The sequence below is a fragment of the Anolis sagrei genome, chromosome 2 (assembly GCF_037176765.1).
Source record: "Anolis sagrei isolate rAnoSag1 chromosome 2, rAnoSag1.mat, whole genome shotgun sequence".
Lineage (NCBI taxonomy): Eukaryota > Metazoa > Chordata > Lepidosauria > Squamata > Dactyloidae > Anolis > Anolis sagrei.
The window spans coordinates 268,578,304-268,605,635 of record NC_090022.1 but is presented as its reverse complement, the minus strand read 5'-3'; the positions used below and the strand labels follow the sequence as shown (position 1 = coordinate 268,605,635).

The following is a 27,332-nucleotide window of genomic DNA, read 5'->3' as shown; positions in this document are numbered from 1 at the left end:
CCGCGAAAAGGCCTTACTGGTACATTATTTAAACTGTTATGTTTATTCATATCATGATCTGATCACCATGCTCAATATATCTCATGTGCATGGGGGTATTGGGGTAACAAAAGGTTTGCTAGGATAGACCCTCTTTCACTCAGACTCAGCCCCCCCCCCCCCGAATCAAACTCAGCCCCCCCCCCACCCACCCCACCCCCGAATCAAAATCCTGGCTGCGGGCCTGCATGATGATATTCTTCCTAATGTCTTCCTAATCTTTTTCCCTGTAATTTGAATCCATTGCTCCATAGCATTTCTTCTAATGATTTCTAACTTATGGCAACCCTAAGGGAAATCTATCACATATTTTTACACGTGTTATTATTATTATTGCTATAAATATTATTATATACCTTCTTTATAAATAATTTAAAATGTGGTGTTGTGTGTCTGAGAACTGGACTAGGATTCTGGGAGTTCAAAACTCAACTCAGCAGTTGAAACCTACTGAGTCGCCTTGGGCAAGTCACACACACAAAGCCTCAGAAGGCGGCAAAGACAAACCTCCTCTGAACAAATCTTGCCAGGAAACCCCTGTGATAGCCTTAGGTTCACCATAAGTCAAAAATGACTTGTAGTCACAAAAGAAGAAAAACAAAATCACTTAAATGATGACAATGTCAAAAAAGACATCACAAAAGCAGACGTGCTTTAAAACTTATCAGTCTAGAGTCTAGACCAGGGGTCCTCAAACTTTTTAAACAGAGGGCCAGGTCACAGTCCCTCAAACTGTTGGAGGGCCAGATTATAATTTGAAAAAAATATGAATGAATTCCTATGTACACTGCACATTTCTTATTTGTAGTGCAAAAAACACTTAAAACAATACAATAATTAAAATAAAGAACAATTTTAACAAATATAAACTTATTAGTATTTCAATGGGAAGTGTGGGCCTGCTTTTGGCTGATGAGATAGGATTGTTGTTGTAGTTGTTGTGTGCTTTCAAGTAGTTTCAGACTTAGGTTGACCCTGAGCGAGGGCCGGGTAAATGACCTTGGAGGGCTGTATCCGGCCCTCGGGCCCCAGTTTGAGGACCCCTGGTCTAGACTAACCCAAGAAAGATCTCAAGATGTATTATATTTTCACATACTGTATATACTTTAATATAAGCCTAGTTTTTCAGCCCTTTTTTCAGGCTGGCAAGCCCCCCTCAGCTTATACTTGAGTCAAAGGTATTTATTATTTTTTTAATTATTATTATTATTATTATTATTATTATTATTATTATTATTTGAAATACAACAAGTTTAGTACACAGCAAACAAAATCACTATGCTGGTTATTGTATTGGATCACACGTTGGACATTTCCCTAGTGTCTAGGACTATGTGATGTATTGGTGAATAATGTGTTATAATTATAATTATAATTATAATTACATTTATTATTTTACTCTATTATTATTATTACATTTAAATTTTTTTACTCTGTTTATTATTGTTATTATTACATTTATTATTTTACTTTATTATTATTGGAAGAATACATAAGCACATTTACATTGAAGGTTAGAATAATAGTTTAATCAGAGTTGGGATAGACTTATCTTAAATTACAGTTTTATGTAAATATTCAAAAACATTTACCCTACTGATGCCTCAATTAATGTAATTTTATTGGCATCTATTTTTATTTTGAAATTTACCAGTAGCTGCTGCATTTCCCACCCTCGACTTATACTTGAGTCAATACGTTTTCCCAGTTTTTGTGGTAAAATTAGGTGCCTTGGCTTATATTTGGGGTCGGCTTACACTCTAGTATATATGGCAGTGTTTTAAAATATTGTATATTTTAAAACGTCTGTTACTGATTCTTCTTTTCTAGATTCTACCTCACAGAAATCCCTGAAACAGATAAAGATCAGATTGCTCTGGATCTGCTACTAGGCTTCTGACATGGCTTTTGTGATTTTTAACCTATCCTCTGATGTCTAGGGAAAGGAACCGTGGACTTGTTTCTGGAAAAGAATGTAAAAATCCTGGGGAATGGGGCAAATGCCTTCTAAACATTGATTGTTTATAATTGTTTTAACTGTTTAATTGTATTTATTATTTTTAATTGTATTGTGTCAGTATCTAATGCTTGCCTGTTGTAAGCCACCTTGAGTCCCTCTTCGGAGGTTGAGAAGGATGAGATATAAATGCTTGAAATAAATGCTCGAAATAAATACTGAGAACAAGATGTTATGGGATTCACACTGGCCCCATTCACAGTAGATTATTATATCATTTTGATGCAATTTTAAATGAGATAGCTACACCCTATGGCACCCTGTGATTGGTGATTTGGTGCGCCATTGGAGCTGTCTAGATGCGGATTAATCCTCCCTAAACGGGAAATCCCAGGACTGAATCATGAGTGGAATCGTAGCGCTATATATATGTGTAATGTAGAAGGCCTATGATCTGAAGAGAGGGCCATGATGGAAACAAACTGTGAGAACTTGAGAAAGGAAATGCAGGAAGGATAGTATGGGGTGCGTGTCTTTTATTTTTTGAGCAGGGGTGAAAAATAATAAATCCTGGTGTTTTGCTGTGGATCATCAGTCATTAATGTTTTTCCCTCTCAGACAAATTTCCCCATAAATAATGTCTCACTGGAAAGGACCTTGCTTCTGTTCCTTCAGGCAAACCATGTTTTTGATATTTCCCCAAAGATAAGCAGCACACAGGGCCCTAAATAAAACAGCTCTATGCAACGTGATTCAGAAACCATAGCAACAAGAAATCACAGACCTTCACAACTTCATAATGGCTGCAGCCACACAAGGAGATGGCAAGCCACGGCTAAATGCCACAACGTGAACCTGTCTTTCTGGGGTATGTGTGATGGCAAGTGTCTCGTTTCAAAACAAATGATTTCACATCAAAGTATCCAAGGGTGCATCTGCAATGTAGAATTAATGTAGTTTGGTGTGACTTTAACTGCCATGACTCAATGCTATGGAAGCCTGGGTGTTGTAGTTTTACAAGGTCTTTAGTCTTCTTTAGCAAAGAGTGCTGAGGCCTCACAACCTCACAACATTTCAAAGCCTTGAGTGCTGGTGCTTCATCCATGGTTCCATAGTATTGCATCTATGGAAACCCTCTTATAGTGCCGAGGCTGTTTAAATATGGTTTTCTGTGGGTGAGCATATGGCAACTCATAAATTTCACACCCCAAGATGCACCTCAAGTGGTTTCACAATGGTGTTTTGTTCCATCAAAATTGTGATAGCACAATATTGACAGCGAAAGACACAATTCTGTTATTTATTTATTTCACATATTTGTATCCCGCCCTTCTAAAAGGGGACTCAAGGCGGCCTTACAACAAGCAGCGATTCAATGCCAATACGTGGTTTGCATGAAGGACTCTATTCTATCATCCCACCGATAACAGAATGAATTTTTGTTATCATGTCAGGAGCGACTTGAGAAACTGCAAGTCACTTCTGGTATGAGAGAATTGGCCATCTGCAAGGACGTTGCCCAGGGGATGCCCGGATGATGTTTTTATCATCTTTGTGGGAGGCTTCTCTCATGTCCCCGCATGAGGAGCTGGAGCTGATAGAGGGAGCTCATCTGCCTCTCCCCAGATTTGAACCTGCGACCTGTCAGTCTTCAGTCCTGCCGGCACAGGGGTTTAACCCACTGCGCCACTGGGGGCTCCAAGAGAATGCATAAAAAGTATAGACTCCCTACGAAAGAAATAAAACTCCCAGCTATCAAATATTAAAAGTATTGGGGAAGGCAGATTTAAAATTCATTAGGTGTTTCCAGAATTAAATACTAAAAACACCCTTCATAGGATTGCAAATTATTGAACATATTCAATATATCCACATTGATATTTGTCTGTAGACTAACTTTTTAAAAAAAAAATGGGTTTCCCCCCATTGGAACACAGATAATTATATCATTTCGTTATTGTTTTACCATCTAGTACAAAAATGCTGCTGATTCAGATATAAGTTTCTTGTCTGACTCAGTAGACTGCATAAGTACAACTACTTATGCAGTCTACTGAGTCAGACAAGGAACTACTGCAAAATATATTGAAGTACATTTTTCTGACAGTGTTTTAACAATAGCATGGCAGGAAGCAATTCAACAGGTGCTGCTTTTTCCATTGAAGGATGTGAAGAAAGCTTTGTCTGCTACATTTCTTCCTGTTAGCAGCTGTGAAAGTTCTGACACTTGTCAAGAACATGAATATAGGTTGAGTGACCTTTAACCAAAATGCTTGGGATCAGAAGCATTTTGGATTTGTTTTGGATTTTTGAATATTTGTATTCATATATACTGTACCTACCTACATAATCTTGGAGACAGGACCCAAGTCTAAACACAAAATTCATTTATGTCTCATGTACAGTATATGCATATACCATGAAGGTAATTTTATACACAATATTTTAAATAATTTTGTGAATTAAAAAAAGTTTGTACCATCAGAAAGCAGGCGTATCTCTATGGCCCCATCTACACTGCCATACAATGCAGATTGAATTTGCATTATATGGTCGGTGTAGACTCATATAATGCAGTTTGATGCAATTAAACTGCATTATATGAGTTTACACCAGTGGTTCTCAGCCTGTGGTCTGTGGACCACCAGTGGTCTGCCATAACTAAAATATGGTCCATGGCTTCACTGTTACTGCACCATTGCAATGAGAGCAACTGGTCTCACGAAACCCTCTTATAGTGCTAAGGCTGTTTAAATATGGTTCTCTGTGGGTGAACATATGGCAACTATTGGGTGGCATATGTTGTGTATCAGAAACTAGAGCTGATGTGGTCCATCCAATGCAATTTTCTGAATCAGAACCCCAAATAACCAAACCAAATCTAAAGTTGAACAAAAACTTATTCATAACCCTTTTGGTGCTAATGTTAGAGAGTGGTCCCTGGTCAAAGTGGTCCCTGATTAAAAGAAAGGTTGGGAAGCACTGGTTTACACTAACTAAATTTTAAACTGCATTATATGGCAATGTAGATGGGGCCTCAACCAACCATGTGGACAATTGTTGTGTGTTTTGGAATTCTTAACCTGCAGTAGAAGACAAGGTGAAGATTAGGACTGGAAACTGGCAGTATTCCAAATTTATGACTGGTAATGTTAATAGGTATGAACGGAACCTGGAAATATTCCCATATATTGTGCATCAACATTTATAGTTGTGATCGTATTCTGCACTGTCAGACTGGGCCAGCAAAAAGGAAAGGAGAAGCTTCACAGCATGTGTCTTCTCTAATGGGCCTTTCCATGCATACTGTAACAACATATTATTTTCTTCTAGTAAATATTTTATAAATACTATATATCTACAGAACTGGAGGAGGAGGAAAACTCCCTCTTAGATCAACCTGAAAAATATTAAAATGTTCACATTATAACTAGAACCGTTATTGGAAAGAAAGAAAGAAGGATGGTATTTCTCAGGGGGTTTTGTTATTAAAATTACTTGTTGAAATTAAAACTCTCAATCCCAAACCTGTTCCCTTTTGAATAAATATCAGAACGTTTAAAAGACTTACAGTTATCTGAAAATTTATTCTAAAACAACAGGATGCACACAGAGAGACACACGGACACATATTTCTTCTTCTTTTCATGAATTCCAATTTATCCCAATAATTGTTTTCTAATTCATGAATTAGCTTGTGGTCCAGATCCCTTATTAATTAGAAGTGCAGTGGATGAGCATGAGGGATAGGACATATTTTTGTTTGGTCCCTAAGGGGCATACTTCCGCCCCCATCACTGCTCAAATAGAAAGATGAGTTCTGTTCCAAATAGCCTTATAGAATGGTGCTTTAAATGCCTATCAATGGGAACTTTTTTAATCAACTCTTGTATAAATTCAATTGATTCAGTGGATGTACTCCGATTGTGACCTAGGGTGGCCAGGGTGAATACTAAAGGAGGCTACTGTATTGTTAATGGCTATGTGGAAGTGGAAATTTCAGCAGGTATTGATAGCAACATGATCAGGTAACAAGCAAAATGTGCTAACATTTTCACTTTCACACAACCATTAAAAGTACAGATGTAATCTTCAGTTTTCACTCTAGCAATCCAATGGCTAACAACTTACTTACTTTACTTAGGCGATCCCACGTTGTCCGAGTAAGATTGTCCTCCAAGTTCGGTATCCTGGCAGTGGGTACGTAGGTGACTGTGAAGCCAGATTCTTGACGTGCATGTTCTCCTGCAATGAGGGCATTGGTTTCCAGGTGGAAGGTGATCCTGGTCGGGGTTGGCTTGACGTGCCTTCCTCTTGGCATGTTTCTCTCTTTCGCCCTCCATTTGTGCCTCTTCAAATTCTACAGCACTGCTGGTCACAGCTGACCTCCAACTAGAGCGCTGAAAGGCCAGGGCTTCCCAGTTCTCGGTGTTTATGCCACAGTTTTTATGGTTGGCTTTGAGCCCATCTTTAAATCTCTTTTCCTGCTCACCAACATTCCATTTCCCATTCTTGAGTTTGGAGTAGAGCAACTGCTTTGGGAGATGGTGATCGTTCATCCAGACAATGTGGCCAGTCCAGCGGAGATTATGGCGGACGACCATCGCTTCAATGCTGGTGGTCTTTGCTTCTTCCACCACGCTGACATTTGTCCACCTGTCTTCCCAAGAGATCTGCAGGATTTTTTGGAGGTAACACTGATAGAATCATTCCAGGAATTGCATGTGACGTCTGTAGATTGTCCACGTCTCGCAAGCATATAGCAGGTTTGAGAGGAGAATAGCTTTATAAACAAGCACCTTGGTATCCCTACGGATGTCCTGGTCCTCAAACACTCAGTGCTTCATTCGGGAAAAATGCTGCACTCGCAGAGCTCAGGCGGTGTTGTATTTCGGTGTCAATGTTGACTTTTGTGGAGAGGTGGTTGCCAAGGTAGCGGAAGTGGTCAACATTTAATAACATTACACCATTAAACTGTACTTCTGGCATTGAAGATGGGTTGGTTGGTGCCTGCTGGAAGAGCACTTTGTTTTTCTCAGTGTTCAGTGACAGGCTGAGCTTCTCGTATGCTTCTGTGAAGATGTTTAGAGTGGCTTGTAGGTCTTCTGAATGCACACAGACAATGCTGTCATCAGTATATTGGAGTTCTATAACACATGTTGTTGTAACCTTGGTTTTGGCTTTCAGTCTGCTGAGGTTAAATAGCTTGCCATCTGTCCAATAGATGATGTCCACTCCGGTGGGAAACTTCCCATCAACAAGATGAAGTATCATAGCAATGAAGATGGCAAATGGCTAACAAATATTTATCCCTCTCATTATAGCGTATTGTGCTTGTTGTTTTTCATTGTGTACCTTCAAGTCATTTCCAACACATGATAATGCTAAAGTGAACCTTTCAATGTTTTCTGGGTGATATTTGTTCAGCACCCATTTCCATGGCTGAGCAGGGATTGAAACCCTGGTCTCCAGAGACATAGTCCATGCTGGCTCTTTAGATTAATTTTAAGGTGTGTTTATTTGATAGTACAATATAATCCTAATATTCATAGGGAATACTTTCCAAAACCCTCTGTGAGTACCTGAAACCATAGGTAATATCAATTCCTGTATTTGACTATACTTGGGCTGAAATCATACTTGAGGACCACAAACAGAGCTAATTTCTTTTGGAGAGTGGGTTTATGAAACCATGGAAATCAAATCTCTGGACAAGGGGATTGCACTTTACTTTAAGAATTTCAAAGTATAGTCTGAGTAACCAAAAAGAGCCAGCATGTCACAGAAGTAACAGGAACAGAGACATTTTGTTTTTTGGCAAAACATCTCCCGCACATGCATAATTCAATATAAAGCAAAAGAAATGCAAATTCCTCTCCCTTTCCCACCCAGTATCATGAGCTTTTGTCATTGCTTACAGTTTTGGCCATCCACACAGATCTCAAAGATTCTGCTCCCTGCATGGAAGTAGGTGTAAATGACAGCACTTGGCATTTCACTAACAAGAAACACTTCTTTAGATCCTTGCCAGCCTGTACCCCTGAACTTGTCATCAGAGTCTTTAAGATTAAGGCTACAGCCCTATATAACCTTACAGAGTAACAAGGTCCATTGAACTGAGACTTACCTATAACTAAACATACTTGTATTGGGTCCCATACATCCCCTTTTTTCCACAGAAGTCAACCATTCACTAATGGGTTGCTGTAAGTTTTTCAGGCTCTATGACCATGTTCCAGAAGCATTCTCTCCTGACGTTTCAGCTGCATCTATGGCAGGCATCCTCAGAAGTTGGGAGGTCTGTTGGAAACTAGGAAAATGGGGTTTATATAGCTGTGAAATGTCCAGGGTGAGAGAAAGAACACTTGTCTGTTGGAGGTAGGTGTGAATGTTTCATTTGGTAAACTTTATCAGCATTTAATGGCCTAGCAGTTTTCAAGGTGTGGCTTCTTACTGCCTGGGGGAATCTTTTGTTGAAAGTTGATTAGCTGTCCCTGATTGTTTCTTGTCTCCATCTTTTTTGTTCATAACAGTAAATAAAGAAAACATTCAAAAACAGGGGAACTCCAGACAAGAAACATTCAACTGAAACATTCACATCTACCTCCAACAGACAAAAGTTTTTTCTCCCACCCTTGACATTTCACATATATATATAAACCCCATTTCCGTAATTTTGAACAGACCTCACAACCTCTGAGAATGCCTGCCATAGATGCAGGCAAAATGTCAGGAGAGAATGCTTCTGGAACATGGCCATACAACCCAGAAAACTTACAGCAACACAGTAATTCCAGCCACGAAAACCTTTGACAATACATCCACTAATGAGTTTGTTGGGCCCACTTGTCCCTGGATCCCCTATGAAACTGAAGAGCAGTAGAATCATAGAATCATAGGGTTGGAAGAGACATCATGGGCCATCCAGCCCAACCCCCTGCCAATAAGCAGGAAAATCACATTTAAAGCATCCCCAACAGATGGCCATCCAATTAAAAATACATAAGGGAGGGTTGGCAAATCTTGGGCATTAACATTCCAGAAGTTTCGGATGACGACTATCACAGTCCCTTGACATTGGCCATAAGTGGATTGATGGGAGAAGTCAGTCAAAACATATGGAAGGCCAACTCTCTCTTACGTACAAACTCTTAGTGCCTGTATCCCCTCATCAGAAGTCCTACATAAATGTAAAGTTGGGGTGAGTGGGCTTGAAGTGGACTTAAATAGTTCAGCACAGCTGAAATAGTGGAATGACAGGAGATTAATCCCATCTCCCCAGTTTGAAAGGGTAATCCCGATTAATCTTCTGTCATCCCACTTTCTCAGCAGCTTTTAAAATATCCCTGTTTCTCTCCCACTCTTCCTCCTGCTTTCTCCCTACTTTCTCAGTTTATTTCAACTCATGCAAACTGATAATGCAAAAGCAATTTGGACTCAATAAACTTCATGGTAGAAGAGAAGAGGAAGGGGAAGAATCTCTCCCTTTTAGGTTCAGGCATGAACAAACTAGTGCAACCTTTCCTAGCCTGTGTGTTCTTCCTTCTCAACAGCTTGTCATCCTGCCCACACTCTACTCTGATGTTGCCTGGTCACGTGTGTCCCAGTTTTCATCTGTGAAATGTTCGAGAGCATTGATTGAATGCAAATAGAGTGTACTTGAAAGAACACTAATCACAATGAAATTACTGTGAGGTTTTCACTCTCCACCCCCAAATGCTTGGATCTTTTATACTATAAAATGATAGTACTATACTGTACTGTGTTCCACTTTAACTGCCATGGTTGCATCCTATGGTATCCTGGGATTTGAAGTTTTGAAAGATGCTGAAACTCTTAAACTAACAAATCTAAGTGTTCCTCCACAAATTGCAAATTATAGGATTCTATAAATGGTTGACATAGCATTTAGAATGGAACTATAATACTGTGGACCTTATCTCTCTCACGCACACACACACACACAAGGTGCCATTTTGCCGGTAAACATGGTGAAACGGCAGGCATGCTGACACTTCCCCCATCACATGGGCAAAGCATCACCCAGCTGGGGCAGAAGTGTGCTGGCTCCACTGGAACTTCACCGGAAGTTGAGGGACATTGTGTGATGGGCTGAATGCCCATCCATGCCTCAACTGGCAGGCAAGTGTCCTGGGATGCTTAAATAAGTAAGTGTGTTGAGGTCCTAAAATTGTCAAATGTGAAAGGGCCTCAAGTCTGAAGTAGACTAGTGGGGTCTACCATTGGAAAAGACTGAAATATGAGTCCTATTCGATCCCTCAGATGGGACTGTGAGCTTGATTGAGCCCTGAAACTGAGCGGAAAGACAAACCGACAATAAATGGCTTTGGCTAAAGTATTCATCAAGACTCAGCATTGCTTTTAGTCCACTAGTTGGGTGTATTTCAAGCACCAGTATCTAATACATACAAGCCGCACCGAGTCCTTCGGGAGATGTTAATGGGGTACAAATAAAGTGAATAATAATAATAATAATAATAATAATAATAATAATAATTTATTTGTCGTGTCAGAGCAACCAGTCCATATGTGGCTGGGCTCATGTTGCATTGCAGCAGGTGGTCAGTGGTTTGCTCTTCTCCACACTCACATGTCGAGGATTCCACTTTGTAGCCCCATTTCTGAAGGTTGGCTCTGCATCTCGTGGTGCCAGAGTGCAGTCACATGAGGGAAGCCTCCTCGCAGGATTGCAAGACATCCGGGCGTCCCCTGGGCAACGTCTTCGTAGATGGCTGATTCTCTCACCACAGAAGCGACCAGCATAATAATAATAATAATAATAATAATAATAATAATAATTGATCAGGCTCACTAAAACAGATCAGCATACAGTTGAGTCTTTAATTCTTATTTTTTGCCAGCACTGCCACAAGTAATTCCAAATGAGACATTTATTTTGTAATTGCTCATCCCCTAATTTACAGGATTTCATAGGAGACCCAGGTATCATTGCCTTCCCCTTGTAATCCTGCTTTGTCCAATCATCCCACCTTTTTGTGTGTTGTTTCTTTCCAGAGGAAATCCATTATTGAGGGAAAGATGCACAATACTTTTTGATTGTCAGTACTAAGAGCCATTTGCATTTTATTCCAATGCTGAGAACAGCCAATCAGGATAATAGTGTGGGGCACATAGACATGTTGCCTAAGAGTGTAGGAACAGGACATTTTTAGAATGTGAGATCAGCATCGGGATCAAGTTCATAACTCTGTTCTTGTAAAAATCTAGAGTTTTTTCCCCTCCCCAAATCATTCTTTTTCAACATCCTGTCTACCAAGTGTGGACTTTTTGATGCTGCTATTACGGGTAGGAAACATTATTTGTCTGTCTACCAATCTGTCTATCTATCTGTCTATGCAATCTACCATCACCATCTATTTATTTTATACCCGCCTTTTTTCCAAGATGTGAGCCAAGGCAGCGGACAATCTACTGCAAATCTATCAGTACATTCTGCTTTACTGTCTGCCTGCTCTTGATCATTTCTTTACCACAGGCCTTTTCTTTTGTTACCACTTAAGAGTGCATCAATTATTTATTTAAAGTTACTTGTGGAGAGTCTTCAAATTTGGAAGAAGAGAGACATAGACAAATGCTTAAGGCTATAAAGCAAAACTCAGAGAAGTTACATTTCTGGACTTCAACCACCAGCATCCCCCAAGTCAGCTATGCTGGAAGATAATGGGAACTGTAGTCTCCTAGCAATCAATATATTTATTTTCAATCCAGATGGGCCTGCATTTGACCTTGAGATGGTAGTGGTACAGAGGTGTCAAGCAGCAAAACGCTTCTGCAGGTTGTCAGGATTGGTATTAGGCACCTTGATGAATTTTTCAATCTTATCCCACTCTAAATTTCCCATTTTCTGACTGTCTTTTTACACTTGCATAATGGTGTCCAACTGAGGTCTTTCCACAGTTCACAGCCACTTCTGGTGGTTGTGTGTTGCCAGCATATGAAGACGGTCAGAGGAGTCTGCTTTCAGAAGTCGAATATTCCCCTGACTCCTGATTGAAGACAGTGGCAGGAGGTGAAGGAAAGCCGGAAGAGGATGGGGAAACATCATGGGATAGCTAGCCATCCCTGAAGACAGACCTTGCTGGGGTAAATCCCATCCCCATTCTTAAGGACGCTTTCCCTAGCTTTCCTCTGCATCCCCCCACCCCTCTTCCCTCCTGCCTGTGGGATAAGGTCCTTTCTTTCTCAACTCTAAAAGCTCATAGCATTTCTTCAAGCCTTCATAGATTCCTTCTGAGGACATTATTATCTCCTGAAAGTTTGTGGACTTCAGATTAAGAACTGCTGACCTAAATCCTTTGTTTTTCTTGGATTTTTGCAGCCAGCACACACTTTGCACATATCTATTTTTAGGCTCTAAAGCAAAACTCAGATATATATGAATGAGAGAGAGAGAGAGAGTTTCCAAGAGCTATAAAATTTAAAATCACTTTCACAGACTGAAAATGTTCATAGAAAAGTCAGAGTGCAAAGACAAATACAGGGGAATATAAAGCTAGAACAATTGACACGTTTTCCTCAGAACATTGTTTAGATAAATAAAAGTTCAGAAGCAATGGTGGAGCAATCTCAGTAATTATAAGCCTTTTAATAAGGAACAGCTGCAGGGCTTTCACTGCTCCTCTTATGTCTTTGTTGCCCACGCAAAGCAATGAGCATAGTTTCTTCCATGAGATCCATGGGCAAATGTACAGATCTTTTGGAAAACTACTATGCCATGTGTAAAAGGGATACACAATTAGAAAAAAACTTTTAAAAATATCAAACCACAGTAACTTGTAGACTATTTTTTTAAAAAAAACATATTCCTTATTATTCTATCATGCCTTCCAATTGTCCCAGTTTGGCAAGGATGGTCATGCTTATTCTTCAGTCATCCCACTTTTCAAGCTACTTTTAAAATGTACTGGTTTCTCACACCTGCTCCCATTTTTCCATTACATCTTATATTACATCTTAGTTGCTGTTACTTCTAGTTTAGTAAAAAGTGTGTTTATTTTTAATAAAAGTATATTTAGTTGCTCTTTAATAATAATAATAATAATAATAATAATAATGTTACAGAAAATGAACAAGTCAAACTACTCTGGGACTTCTGAATATAGACAGAGTTTTGGAGCACAATACTTCTGACCTCACGATCATATTAAAAAACAAAGTATGGATCGTTGATGTTGCAATCCCAGGTGACAGCAGGATTGAAGAGAAACAACTGGAAAAGCTGACACTATATGAGGATTTAAAGATTGAACTGCAAAGACTCTGGCACAAGCCAGTAAAGGTGGTCCAAGTGGTGATCGACACACTGGGTGCAGTGCCTAAAGACCTTGGCCTGAACTTAAAAGCAATCTGTGTTGACAAAATTACCATCTGCCATTTGCAAAAGGCCACCTTACTGGAATCTGCATGCATTATTCACCGATACATCACACAGTCCTAGACACTTGGGAAGTGTCTGAGGTGTGATCCAATACAACAGCCAACAGAGTAACCTTGTTTGCTGTAGACTCATCTTGTTCTGTTTCAAATAATAATAATAATCATCATCATCATCATCATCTTGATTTATACCAGGCCCCCATCTCCCTGAAAGGACTCAGGGCGGCTCACAAAAGCACTCTAGAGTGCCGCACATAAAATAAACAATACATAAGCATAAAAATGATAACATAATTACAACAGCGAACACACATAAAACATCACATAATAAAACTTTAAAATTCATAAAACGCAGTCATGCCTGCAGATAAAATGGGCTGTCTTCAATTAACAAGCCAAAGTGCTGGAGTGAAGCAATCACTAAGTCCTCAAGTCTAACCATTAAAATCTACTCAAGGTCAACAGACCATTTAAAAAGCCATGTTTTTAGACTGGAGCAAAAAGCTTAGAGAGTTGGGGCTAATCAATTCTCTCTAAAATGGGTATTCCAGAGCCGGGAGGGCACCAATGAGAAGGCCCTCTCTTTCGTCCCCACCAACCATATTTGGGACGATGGTGGGACTGACAGAAGGGCCTCTCTGGTAGATCTCAGATCTCATGCCAGTTCATAGAAGGAGATGCAGTCTCAAAGATAGGTTGGGCCCAAAGCATATAGGGCTTTATAGGTGATAACTTTCACTTTGAATTGGGCCCAGAAACTTGTTGGAAGCCATTGGAGCTGCTTTAATAAGGACGTGGTGTGCTCCCTATAGCTGACCCCAGTTAGTAATCTGCCTGCCGATCTTTGCACTAACTGGAGCTTCCAAGCCGTCTTCAAAGGCAACCCCATGTAGAGTGCATTGCAGTAGTCCATTCTGAATGTACGAAAACGTGGACCACCATGGCCAATCAGGCTTTTCAAGGTACAGTCGCAGCTGGCGCACCAATTTTAGCCATGCAAAACCCCCTCCCCCCACACAGACACCTCCGACACCTGGGCTTAAAATGTCAGTGATTAATTACTTTGCATTACTTTGTAAAGACTTTATTTTTCATTACTCTGTTTTCTTTTTTAAAAAATCACTCACCACAAACCACATTACTTCATTAATTGTTTTGAAGTAATATGTAAACATGAATATGAAAATTAATCTATTATGACCTGGTTATGCTATGAATTAACTCAAGCAACCAAAACTCTCAAGCAGCTGGTAAAAAATCAAAGAAATTATACTTTAAAAATAAAATAAAATTAATTTTAGCTCTATATCTCTATTTTAGAGCATTAGCTTCTCATACATCTCAAAAAGCTCGGAAATTACATATCTTTAAAAATAGGATCACAAAAGAAAATTAGATAGAATTATTGCCAAAGGGCAGTTTCATCAGAATTTCAATTCAATGAATGCTGGTGGTAACACTCACACATCAATTATTTTCTGTCTACATTATACTCTATTATTCTATCTCTATGGGGAGAGAAACCCATGTTCTAGGCAAAAAAAAAATCCCCATGAAAGCCCATGATCTCTTAAAGACTCCAGGACTCACATTGATATGATTATGATATAAATTATGTGGCAATGTATGACTCAAACCTAGTAAGTCCTAGTTAATATTATGTATTGGTTTTTCAACCACAGGGTATAACTTTATAGAAATTGCTCCCCCCTCCCTTTTTTTTTTTTTTGCTTCTTTTTCTTAATCATCATCAACAACAATACTTACATTATGAAACAAAACATTGCAATTCCTACATGCTTCCTTCTCTAGGAGATATTTCTGAAATTCCAGATGGCTTCGTTTTCTCCATCTGTAGTCAGACCTTAAGAGGGATTGTTTTGAAAGGAGAACTCCACCATTGTAAGACAATGTGTTCTGGAAGTTTGTAAAGGACACTTACTACAATTAAACATCACAGAAAGTTGTTGTTGATGTAAACATATTATAAACGAAATGAAAGACAGTTCCTGTTTCCACCCATCCATCCATCATCCCCTTAGTCTACCTTTCCCTCAGATTGGGACTCAAGGTAACTTATAACAAAGGCAGAGAATACTGGGCTGTGGCGCAGCTAGTTAGTAGCCAGCTGCATTAAATCACTACTGACCAAGAGATCATGAGTTCGAAGCCAGCCCGGGTCAGAGTAAGCTCCCGACCATTAATAGTCTAGCTTGCTGTTGACCTATGCAGCCCAAAAGACAGTTGCATCTGTCAAGTAGGAAATTTAGATACCGCCTTATGCAGGGAGGGTAATTTAACTAATTTACAACACAATAAATCTTCCAGCAGCGTGCATGAGAATAAAGAAGTATACTTATGTCATAAAAAAGATGTTGAACAGGCCCATCAAGGCTTTAAAGCAGGGCTCCTTAAGCTTTTTAAACAGAGGGCTAGTTCACAACCCCTCAAACTGTTGGGGGGCCAGACTATAGTTTGAAGCAAACATGAATTAATTCCTATGCACATTGCACATATCTTATTTGTAGTGGAGAAAAAACTATGAAAGAACAATACAATATTAAAAATGAAGAACATTTTTTTCACCAACTTGAAGCCACACAGTATCAGAAGCAGCAGCAGCAACAAGGAGCTAGGCCCTTGGAGAACCAACAGAAATAGCCCTGTGCTGTGTAATCCTATCCTTTCCTAAAACATTGCTGCTGTCAGATGAATCAAGCTCCAGCCTACTCAGCAGACTTTCTCTGTGTATATGTTTCGCCTTCATCAGTGCTACAAAGGCAAATGGAGTTTGCATCTTTCTGCCTCAGTCTATTCAATTTTTCAGTCTAGAGTACTGGTTAGAGTGTTTGAACTGGGGCATGGGAGAATTTGGCTGTACTTCTCACTGAGCCATGTAACTCACAGGATGACTACAGGTGCATCTATTATTATTATTATTATTATTATTATTATTATTATACTACAGTTATACCCCGCCCTTCTCATCCCGATGGGGGACTCTGTGCGACTTACAGAGCATGGCATACAATGCCGCATTACACATATAATAATGAACATGACATATCAATTTCAACAATTAGCATAACAATTTAAACGTACAGTAATAAACATGACATATCTGTAACATCCCAAGAAGTGAGAGAATCTGCGTATGGGGAGAACAAACAGTGGAAGATATCGAACATTTCTTAATTGACTGTCCAGCATATACTGAACTGCGATACAGATATTTATATACAATATTATCCAACTGCAGGTCCCCCAACAGAAATGATCTTCTGACATTCCTCTTGCAAGGACAGGAAAGATCCACCATAATCAGAATAAGCCTTTTTATTCTGAAAGCTATCAAGAAAAGAGCGCATTTCCTGAAAGAAGAACCAGGAAAATAAGATTCTGACTGTAAATAGAAGGTCAGCTGCTGTCCTTTCCTTCTTGCCTTGTTTTTATTTGTGTTGTATTTTGAAATGGTCATATGACTGGTCAAATAAATGTGTTATTATTATTATTATTAATCACATGACATATCAATTGCACCAATTCAAGTATAAATACAATAAAACACTTAAAAGAAAACATTCAGTCCCAACCAAAGTGGGCTGATGCATATCAATTAAACAATCAATTAAACAATTCAAATATAAATACAATAAAACAACTTAAAAGTAAACATTCAATCCTCACCAAAGTTGGCTGATGGAATAACAAGGATTTGACAAGGAGATGCTCACAACAATGTTTTTAAGGCTTTGTACGGTTTTTATATTCTTATATTTTATGCTAAATGTTTTTAACAGTATTTTATGATTGTTTTATTTGTTTATAATTGTTGAGGCATCAAATCGTTGCCAATTGTGAACCGCCCTGAGTCACCTCTGGGCTGAGAAAGGCGGTACATAAATGTGGTAAATAAATAAATAAGCGGCCAGAAGCAGCAGGCAACAGGTGAGGCAGGGGGAAACCTGAAAACGAACACCCGCACAGGTGTTCCAATATCTGGATGATTGTCAGCGTGGCCATTAAAGTAGCCACATGGCAAGGCCATGGAGGCACCCTATGCAGGTGTTTCGGCAGCAGCGCGATGGGCAGTGCGGTCATTAAAATAGCTGTGCAGCTAGGCTGCAGGGACCATGTTCTCTCCTTGGAGACTGCTGGGTCAGCTGGCTGGACTGAAGGTCTGGCTGCAGGTCTCCTCGTGGGTAAGCCTAGGGCTGAGCACGCAGCAAAGCTGGATGGCAAGTACTCAGGCCCCAGCATCTCTCCTGCAGCAGGGCTCAACAAAGCTCTACAGTGTAGAATTAATACACTTTGACACCACTTTAACTGCTGTGGCTCAATGCTATGGCATCCTAGCATAAGTGCTATGGCATCCTAGCAGGGGTGCTTTGAATGCAATATTCCTGCTTCTTGGCAGGGGGTTGAACTGGATGGACCATGAGGTCTCTTCCAACTCTATGATTCTAAGTAGTTTGGTCAGCAACCAGAACTCTTTAGCAAAGAAGGCTAAAGACTTTGCAAAACTCCACCACCCATGATTCCTTAGCACTGAGCCGTGGCAGTAAGGTGGTATCAAACTGTTAATAATTATACACTGTAGATCCATCCTTTGCCTCATCATTCTCTCTTAGCCTGAGAGCTAAAGTAGGTACAGCTAAGGCAGAGTTGGGGCGGAGGCAGAGGTGAAGAATGCCATACTGAGTTAACTGGACAAAAAGCAGAATATCAGTATTATTAATAAATAAACAGATATAATAAAGGAACAAACAAACTCCTTCACTTGACCAGTTACATGTGACAAGGAAGCTGAATTTGTATGGCATTCTAAGCACAACACAGAAATAATTGTTTCCAGGAAGGCTATGAACTGTGGCTCATTCAGGAAGGCATAACAACAAACATTTAACGAGGCTATGTTTCATCAGCAGAAGACTATAATTTGAAGCATAGGAAAAACTTGTCATGTAAACAGTCCCAGGGTAAGTCCAGATACATGTGTGCGCATGTGTGTATGTGCCTTCAAGGCACCTGTCCATTTATGGCAACCTCATAAATTTAATAGAACTTTCTTTGGCAAGGATTACTCAGGGGTGCTTTTGCCAGTTCCTTCCTCTGAAACACAGCCCACAGCACTGGTATTGGTTGCCAGTCTCTCACTTGCTAACCAGGGCTGACTCTACTAGTGATGCCTCTCAACTTACGGCAACCTTGTGAATTTCATAGGATTTTGTTTAGGCAAGGAATACTCAGAAGTGGTTTTATCAGTTCTTTCCTCTGAAACATACCCCACAACACCTGGGATTTGTCAGCAATCTCTCATCTAAGTGCTAACCAGGGCTACTGATCAGTAAGGCTTTTGTTTGAAGCCTTGGAATAGTTACTGTTGCTAACACAACCATTGGCCTCATTCAGGCCCCTTCCACACTGCCCCCATACCCCAGAATCTGATACCAGATTATCTTCTTATCCCAGATTATCTGGCAGTCGACTCATATAATCGGATCCTGGGATAGAAGGCAGTGCGGAAGGGGTCGCAGAAGGCACAATGTTTTGTGTTTCCATTTCAGAACCCAGAGCAACTGTTTGGGAGCACTGAAGGGAGGGGGGGGGGTCCTCCTTGCCAGCATAAAGCTCCTGCAATCCCCCTCCCGTAGGTGTTACAAGGAAGCACAAGGAGGTTATGTCCAGGTATGTATATGTGTTTCAAGGTGTCTATGGACTTACAGCAACCCAGTAAGCCACTAGTGACTCTGTGAAGATGAAGATATTGATGATACTTGGAATACAGCTACTGTTGCTAACATGACTGATTAGACAGACCAGCTGCTTCATTCAGAAAGCCCACTGTGGAGGCAATAGCTTTATAAAGCTATTATCCTCCCAAACCTGCTATATGCCTGCAAAAAAGTGGACTGTCTACAGACGTCACATGCAACTCCTGATACGATTCCATCAGCGTTGCCTCCGAAAAATCCTGCAAATCTCTTGAGAAGACAGGCAGACAAATGTCAGCATGCTGGAAAAAGCAAAGACCACCAGCACTGAAATGATGGTCCTCCGCCATCAACTCTGCTGGACCGGCCACAATGTCCGAATGCTGGACCACCATCTCCCAAAGAAGTTGCTCTACTCCGAACTCAAGAACGGAAAATGAAATGTTGGAGGGCAGGAAAAGAGATTTAAAGATGGACTCAAAGCCAACCTTAAAAACTGTGGCATAGACACCGAGAACTGGGTATCCCTGGCTTTTGAGCACTCTAGCTAGAGGTTAGCTGTGACCAGCAGTGCTGTAGAATTTGGAGAGGCACAAATGGAGGGCGAAAGAGAGAAACATGCCAAGAGGTTGGCACATCAAGCCAACCCCGACCGAGAACGCCTTCCACCTGGAAACCAATGCCCTCACTGCGGGAGAACATGCAGGTCAAGCATAGGGCTCCACAGTCACCTACATGCCCACCGCCAGGACACCAAACTTGGAGGACAATCTTACTCAGAGGAGGGATCACCTAAGTAAGTAAGTGTGGAGGCACTTTTTAAAGAAATGGTCAGATCCCTGAGCTACTGTTTGGGGGTGTAGGTCGAACAGGTGGGTTCCTCTATGCCAGCACACAGCACCCCAAATCCTCCAGATGGCACAAGGAGCCTTCAACTCACGGTTATGTCCACCATCCTGGTATGTATAGGTGTCTTCAAGGCACCTGAGGACTTATGGCAACCTTGTGAGTCCACAGACACATTATGATGGGGAAGGGGATTGAAGCGGTTAGGAATGGTGGGAGTTGAAGTCCAAAACACCTGGAGGGAGGGCCCAAGTTGGCCCATGCCTGGATTAGATACATCACTGGGAAGCACTGCACTAATTTTAGCCTGATCCCAGTTTGACTGTTATTCCAGCCTATTGTTTTAAGATGTTGTTCTGATTGCGTTTATGTTTTTCTTTGATTGTTTCTAATGCTGTTTTATCTGTAATGAGGGCTTGCTTCCTTGTAAGCTGCCCTGAGACCCTTCGGGGCGATGGTGGCTGGGTATAAGAATAAAGTTGTTGTCATTATTATTTGAAACACAACAAGATGAGTCCACAGCAGACACTCTGCTGGCTGATGTATTGGATCACACGTCGGACACTTCCCAAGTGTCTAGGACTGTGTGATGTATCGGTGAATAATCCGTGCAGATCCCAGTAAGGTGGCCTTCTGCAGCTGGCAGATGGTGATTTTGTCAGCGCCAATTGTGTTTAAGTGCAGGCCAAGGTTTTGAGGCACTGCGCCCAGTGTGCTGATCACCACCTTAACTGGTTTGTGCCAAAGTCTTTGAAGTTCAATCTTTAAATCCTCATATCGTGTCAGATTTTCCAGTTGTTTCTCTTCAATCCTGCTGTCACCTGGGATTGCAACATCGACAATCCATACTTTGCTTTTTTAACATGATTGTGAGGTCAGGAGTATTGTGCTTCAAAACTCTGTCTGTCTGAATTTGGAAGTCCCAGAGTAGCTTGACCTGTTCATTCTCTGTAACTTTTTCAGGCTTGTGACCCCGCCAGTTCTTTGTCGCAGGCAGAAGGTATTTGTGGCACAAGTTCCATTGAATCTTGAGCAATGGTGTTATGCCTCTGTTTGTAGTCTGTCTGCGCAGTCTTCTTGCAGCAGCTGAAGATGTGATCTATTGTTTCATCTGCTTCTTTGCTGTCTACATTTGGGATCTGCCCTCCACTTTTCAATTCTGGCTTTGATGGCATTTCTTCTAATGGCTTGTTCTTAGACTGCCAGAATCAGGCCCTCCGTCTCCTTTTCCAAAGTTGTTGCTGTTGTTATTCAGAAAGGACATTGTGGGGGGTCTTGTTTTGTTTTCTTATTTCTGACCCCGTTTGGGGGACTCCTCCTCAGGAGCAGGCAGCACCCCGAGCCCCTTCTTCCCCTTAGCGACACAAGGAGCCTCTGACTCAAGGAGCCAAGCTTCTTGGGAACTGGGGAGAGCTGTTCCTTCTTCATCCCCGGAAGCCTTCCTGGCGCCGGGCTGCTTCGGGGCACGGGCTTCGAAGGGAGCAATTAGGCAGCCCAGGGCTCCCAATTCCCTGAGGTTGGGGGGGGGGGGGGCACGGGTGGTGCGCCTGCGCGTTCGCTCTGCCTTGGCTTGTCCCCATTCCCACGTGCGCCCGCTCCTTCCCTCCCTCCCTCCCCGCCCCAGGAGGAGGAGGAAGAAGAGGAGGAAGAGGAAGAGGGGGGAAAGCAGAACCCGGCGCGCTGCGCCGAGGACGCACAAAGCATTAGGAGGCAGCCGCTTTCCAAACGAAGGGAGGAAAGAGCAAGAGAAGCGGGGAAAGAGCCTTCTCCTGGTTCTCCTCTAGGTTCCCCTCCAGGTTGGAAGGGCCCATGGGTCGGCGTTGCCCCGCTCCCTCGGATTCACCCCGCTTTGGATCCGCGGGGATGAAATGGTGCTGAAAGGAGGACCGAGTTGCACCGCATCCTTCGCCCCATAGAAGAAGACGAAGAGGAGGAAGAGGAGGAGGAAGGAGAGCGATGCCGCAAGGCACGGCGGCGCCCGGATCCGCCACTGATCCCCGGTTACAAGCGGGAGGATCCCCGGAGCAGGAGATCCAGCCTCTCCTCCGCCTTTGAGAAGAGAGAGGAGCCGCCGGAGAGGAGGGCAGCGGCGTCGGGGCTGGAGCCTCCTCCCTGGGCGCCTCTGGGGCGCTCCTTTGGCTCGGATCTCCTGCCTGCCTGCCTGCCTGCCTCCATCCCCGCCGCCGTTGCGTTTACTGGATGCGTATGAATGAGTTCTGCACCGAATGGGCGCAAAAAGCGCCCCAGGTCGGCGGGCTCCATCTTCCAGATCAGCAAAACGCCGCTGCAGGGAGGCCGGGAGGTTGAGCGCCGGGGAAGCGCCTCCGAGGGAGCCCCCAAGACCCAGAGACTGGCCCTGGACGACTGCAAGATGGTGGGTACACACAGGCAGGCAGGCAGACACGCAAACACGCAGGCAGACAGGCAAAGCCAAACACGCCAGGCAGAGCAGACGAGGCGGGAGACTCCTCCCGTCCTCCCCAGTCGGGGCTTCTTGGTTGCTCGCTTTGGAGACTCGCTTCCTGCCCCTCCATCCCTCTTCCCATCCTTCCTTCCTTCTTCTCTTCCTCTCTCTCTCTCTTTCTGTTTTCTCTTTCCCTTCCTTTCTCCATTCCGATCACGTGCAGTTGCACTATTTTTAAAACTGCAGTCCGCATTTTGAGTTGACACCTTCCTTCTCTTCTCTCCCCTCTTGAAAAGAAGGCAGATAACTTCATCACACTAGAGAATCAATCCACTTCAAATCCGGTTCCTGCCTCCTGCAGAATTCTGAGGTTTGTAGTTTAGGGAGGCTGTTCAAGGCTCCTCCCTAAACTACAAACTCCAGAATTCTGCAGAAGACAGAAACCAGATTTGAAGTGGCGCAGTGGGTTAAATCACTGAGCTGCTGAACTTGCTGATCGAAAGGTCGCAGGTTCGAATCCAGGGAGCGGGCTGAGCTTCCACTGTTAGTTCAAGCTTCTGCCAACCTAGCAGTTCGAAAACATGCAAAGATGAGTAGGTCGATAGGTACCGCTTAGGCGGGAAGATAACAGCTCTCCATGCAGTCATGCTGGCCACATGACCTTGGAGGTGTCTACAGACAACGCGTGCTCTTCAGCTTAGAAGTCAGACATGACTGGACTTCATGTCAATGGAAAATCTTTACCTTTAGCTGTTCTTTGGTGTGATGAGTAGCATCTCATCTCATCCCCTCTTGAAAAGGAAAAAGATAGCTACATCACACTAGAGAATGAATCCACTTCAAATCCGGTTTCTGCTTCCTGCGGAATTCTGAGGTTTGTAGTTTAGGGAGGCTGTTCAAAGGCTCCTCCCTAAACTACAAACCCCAGAATTCTGCAGGAGGCAGATATCAGATTTGAAGTGGTGCAATGGGTTAAAGCGCTGAGCTGCTGAACTTGCTAATTGAAAGGGTTTGAATCTGGGGAGCGGGCTGAACTCCCATTGTTAGCCCCAGCTTCTGCCAAACTAGCAGTTCAAAAACATGCACATGTGAGTAGATCAATAGGTACCTCTCCGGCGGGAAGATAACAGCGCTCCATGAAGTCATGCTGGCCACATGACTCTGGAGGTGTCTACGGACAACGCCAGGTCTTTGGCTTAGAAATGGAGATGAGCACCAACCCCCAGAGTCAGACACGACTGGACTTCATGTCAGGGGAAAATCTTTACCTTTACCTATTCCCTAGTGTGATGAGAGGCAGAGACTGGATTTAAAACCCCTTCCTCTTCTCCTGTGCCCCAAACTTGCATCTGTCAACAAGTCTGGACTGCTGGGAGGGGGCATTGGGATGTGGAGAGGGGAGAGAGAGGAGGAGACTAGCTTCCTGCCCTCTTTCCTTCCTTCCTTCTTCTCTTCCTCTCTTTCTCTCTCTCTCTCTCTCTCTCTCTCGCTTTCTCCTCCAATATTGTCCAGGGAACAATATTCAGCTTCCTTTGATGTTGGGGAGCCTCCACAATGTGTTTGCTCAATGAGACCAGTGATCTATCTCATTCATACCTGGGCCAGCTTGGGCCTTCCAGGGTTTTGGACTTCAAATCCCACCAGCCACAGGCGTCTTGCTGTTGGGGAGGTCACATAGTTGGGTACCAGGAACTCAAGGCTGCACAAAAGATCTAGCATCAAGTGCAGGTAAAGACCCAACCCAGGTTGCCAAATAGAGAGGTGACAAGTCGGGTTTTTATGGCACACATGGATTCTTTATGACATATCAGGGCTAAATGACTCACCAGGCAGAGAAGCAGGCATCTCTAGGCTTGGTTTGGCTTAAATCTGCCCATTGGAAAACCAGCAATGGTTCAAGCATGGGCCAGCTTGTGCCCTCTAGGTGTTTTGGACTTCAACTCCCACCATTCCTAACAGCCTCAGACCCTTTCCTCAGCTTAAGCGGCTGAGGGGGAAAAGGAAGGGGCCTGAGGCTGTTAGGAATGGTGGGAGTTGCAGTCCAAAACACCTAGAGGGCACAAGCTGGCCCATGCCTGGCTTAGATGCTTCTGCAAAGTCCCAACCAGTTGAGTTCACCACTTCATAGGTTTCCAATCACAGGTTTTCTTGACAAGCTTTGCTCTTCCTCCTCTTCCTCCAAGGCTGAGAAAGTGTGGCTTTCAAAAGGCCGCCCTGTGTGTTTCCAGGATTCAGAACCCTAATTTCCAGAGTCTGAATCCAATGCTCAAAGTACTACATACACCACACTGGCTCACTGTGCAGGGAAACTACCCACCGTGAGGGATGATGCTCAAGCTGTTTATTTAAGAGGAAACATTTTGTACATCACCACCCGAGACATTGTTGTAAAGCATTCAGGGAGAGAAAGTTAAAACACAATGTAAAGAATCTTATTGTATCAGAGTAAGAAAGGAAATAAGCCTTCGACAATACAATAAGCCTTTAGGTTGTAATTTGCTAATTTCATGTCTGTTCCTCCCCTTTGGGGGACTTTGTGTGTGTATATATATGTTTATAATATGTGTGTGTGTGTGTGTTTATAATACATATATCTGTTTATGTGTGTATGTATGTGTATATATATATATATATATATATATATATATACACACACACACAGAGAGAGAGAGAGATCTGATATATATATATATGAGCCATGGTAGCACAGCGGGTTAAACCGCTGAGCTGCTGAACTTGCTGACTGAAAGGCCGGTGGTTCAAATCCAAGGAGCGGGCTGAACTCCCACTGTTAGCCCCAGCTTCTGCCAACCTAGCAGTTCAAAAACATGCAAATGTGAGTAGATTAATAGGTACTGCTTCTGAGGGAAGGTAATGGTGCTTCATGCAGTCATGCTGGCAACACGATCTTGAAGGTGTCTAAGCATAACCCCTGCTCTTTGACTTAGAAATGGAGATGAGCACCAACTTCCAGAGTCAGACATTACTCAACTTAATTTCAAGGGAAACCTTTACCTTAACTATGTATATTACTTTTTATAGTGAGGATAATAACATTTAACACCACTGTGATCTTTGAAAAGCTGGGTATCAGCTGGAAAAGAAATGTTTAATGAATGTTTACAGAGAACATTTAGTCTGCAGTCTACACAGCAGGACCTACTTTTGAAAAAACACCTAGGATTTCACAGCTGCACTCAGCTTTTCATTTCTCCTGAGTCCTGAACAGGTTACAAGTAACTGTCCTTGAGCTGAAGTTAGAGAAAAATCTGTTCTTCACATTTGAGCTTCAGGAATTGCGAAACTGTTGTTTTGCCCTTGAGAAATAATATTATTATTTTTTTAGAAATAGAAAGAAGCCATTTTATCTTGGAAAAATAGGCTCTTTTTTGAGTTATTACAGTCTGTGTGGGCTACTCAATGTTTCAAATATCACAGTAGACATCCTACTCTGTGCCAAAATTGGAAAATCTCAGTGGTTTTATTGGTGACGTCCAGTTCTGGAATACTGGGCCTGAAATAGCATCTTTGTTCAGCAGCAAAATATAAGGGGCTTAATGTAAGCGAATTTTTAAATTTGGGATATATTATAATTAGGGATTATAATATTTATATAATAAATTTGGAATATATTATAATTATATATACATTTTAATTTGGGATATATTAAAATTAGGGATTATAATATATATATATATATATATATATATATATAAAATAAATTCGGAGGTATATTATAATTATAAATTCTTAAATTTGGGATATATTATAATTATAATATCCATGTTTTGGTGCCACAACAAAACTGTTGCACTGAAATTGAAGTGCTCTTAAAACAGTCTTATTATGTTTGTTTCCTTAGAAGCAAATATTTCAGTGAGCTTATTCCCACAGAACTATGCAGATATGAGAAGTCTCATTTGTGAGGGGGAGGGAATTGAATTAATCCCAGAAAGGCCTCAATAATATATGGATTTAATATTTATATTTGACTTGAGCTTGAAATCAATACTCACCTCTTTATCCCATTTCCAACATTTTTTTAAACAAACCCCTTGGATAGTAAAAGCTTCTTTCTGCAAAAGGCCTTCATGTAAGAGACCACGAAGGCCAGAAAATAAATGTTTACTGTTTTCAGAAATGCAGCCTGGGATTCGCAGGGTTTTCTCAAGGCTCTCCCAGCTTCCCAGAAGAGCTTTTGATGCTAGTGTTGCTGAACCTTGGTTTGGGCAATCCGTCAAATGCGATTTTCTCCTCCCTCCCCTCCCCCTCTCTCTTTTTATGAGGCCAAAGGATTTTTCCGATCTGAAAGGAAAAGAGATGGAAGATTAATTTTCACTCCACAACACTTCCACACAATAATCCCCTGGGACCTTAATATATTGGGTGGATAATCCCACTTTGCAGTAAATCCTTGTAATTTCTTTGTGGAACAGCCACAGTTACTACCAGATCTGGTAGATATGTGTTGATATTTTAATTAAGTGCAGTTAACAGCAATGATTTATAATATGCAGTAGGAGCAGGACTGTTGAGATAAGGAAGTCTGGGATTATGGTCCATCGCATAGCTAACATTCAGTTTGAGATTTCCTTTCTGGGGAATTTAGGATCCTTACACACTTGGAAGTGATATACGGTAGTTAGTTTCCTCTTTTATGATAGTTTTAGAATTGAATTTAAGTCTAGCTCTGGCACGATCTGTCTTGTTCCTTCTTCCCCAAGGAGACATTTTGAAACTGGTAATGCTTTTCCTTCCTCGTGTGTATTCCTTGGACAGATTTTTTCCATCTGCACAAAATAAAGGTTCAGCAATGACAGTTAAGCTGAAGAAAGCAATAATCGCCTTGATGAGCACTGGGCTTGTAATAATGTTTCTGAGAAGTGCAAAAAGGAGTATTCTGCTTTGATCCTGGCTTCACTGAAGGGTGCTTGCCTATTTGTCTGTTTTATTT

The 27,332-nt window shown here is 41.9% G+C and overlaps 1 protein-coding gene across 2 annotated transcripts in view; it reads left to right on the top strand.

The window, feature by feature from the left end:
* The first annotated feature begins 21,592 nt into the window (after positions 1 to 21,592).
* RGS7BP (regulator of G protein signaling 7 binding protein) overlaps positions 21,593 to 27,332 on the top strand; it is an 86,648-nt gene continuing 80,908 nt past the window's right edge. Inside the window, exon 1 of one of the 2 annotated variants that reach the window (XM_060761547.2) lies at positions 21,593 to 22,348. In XM_060761547.2, the coding sequence (XP_060617530.2) occupies positions 22,184 to 22,348 (165 nt within the window). In that variant the 5' untranslated portion in view covers positions 21,593 to 22,183. The remainder of the gene's footprint in view (positions 22,349 to 27,332) is intronic. The other variant, XM_060761549.2, reaches the window with a different exon arrangement.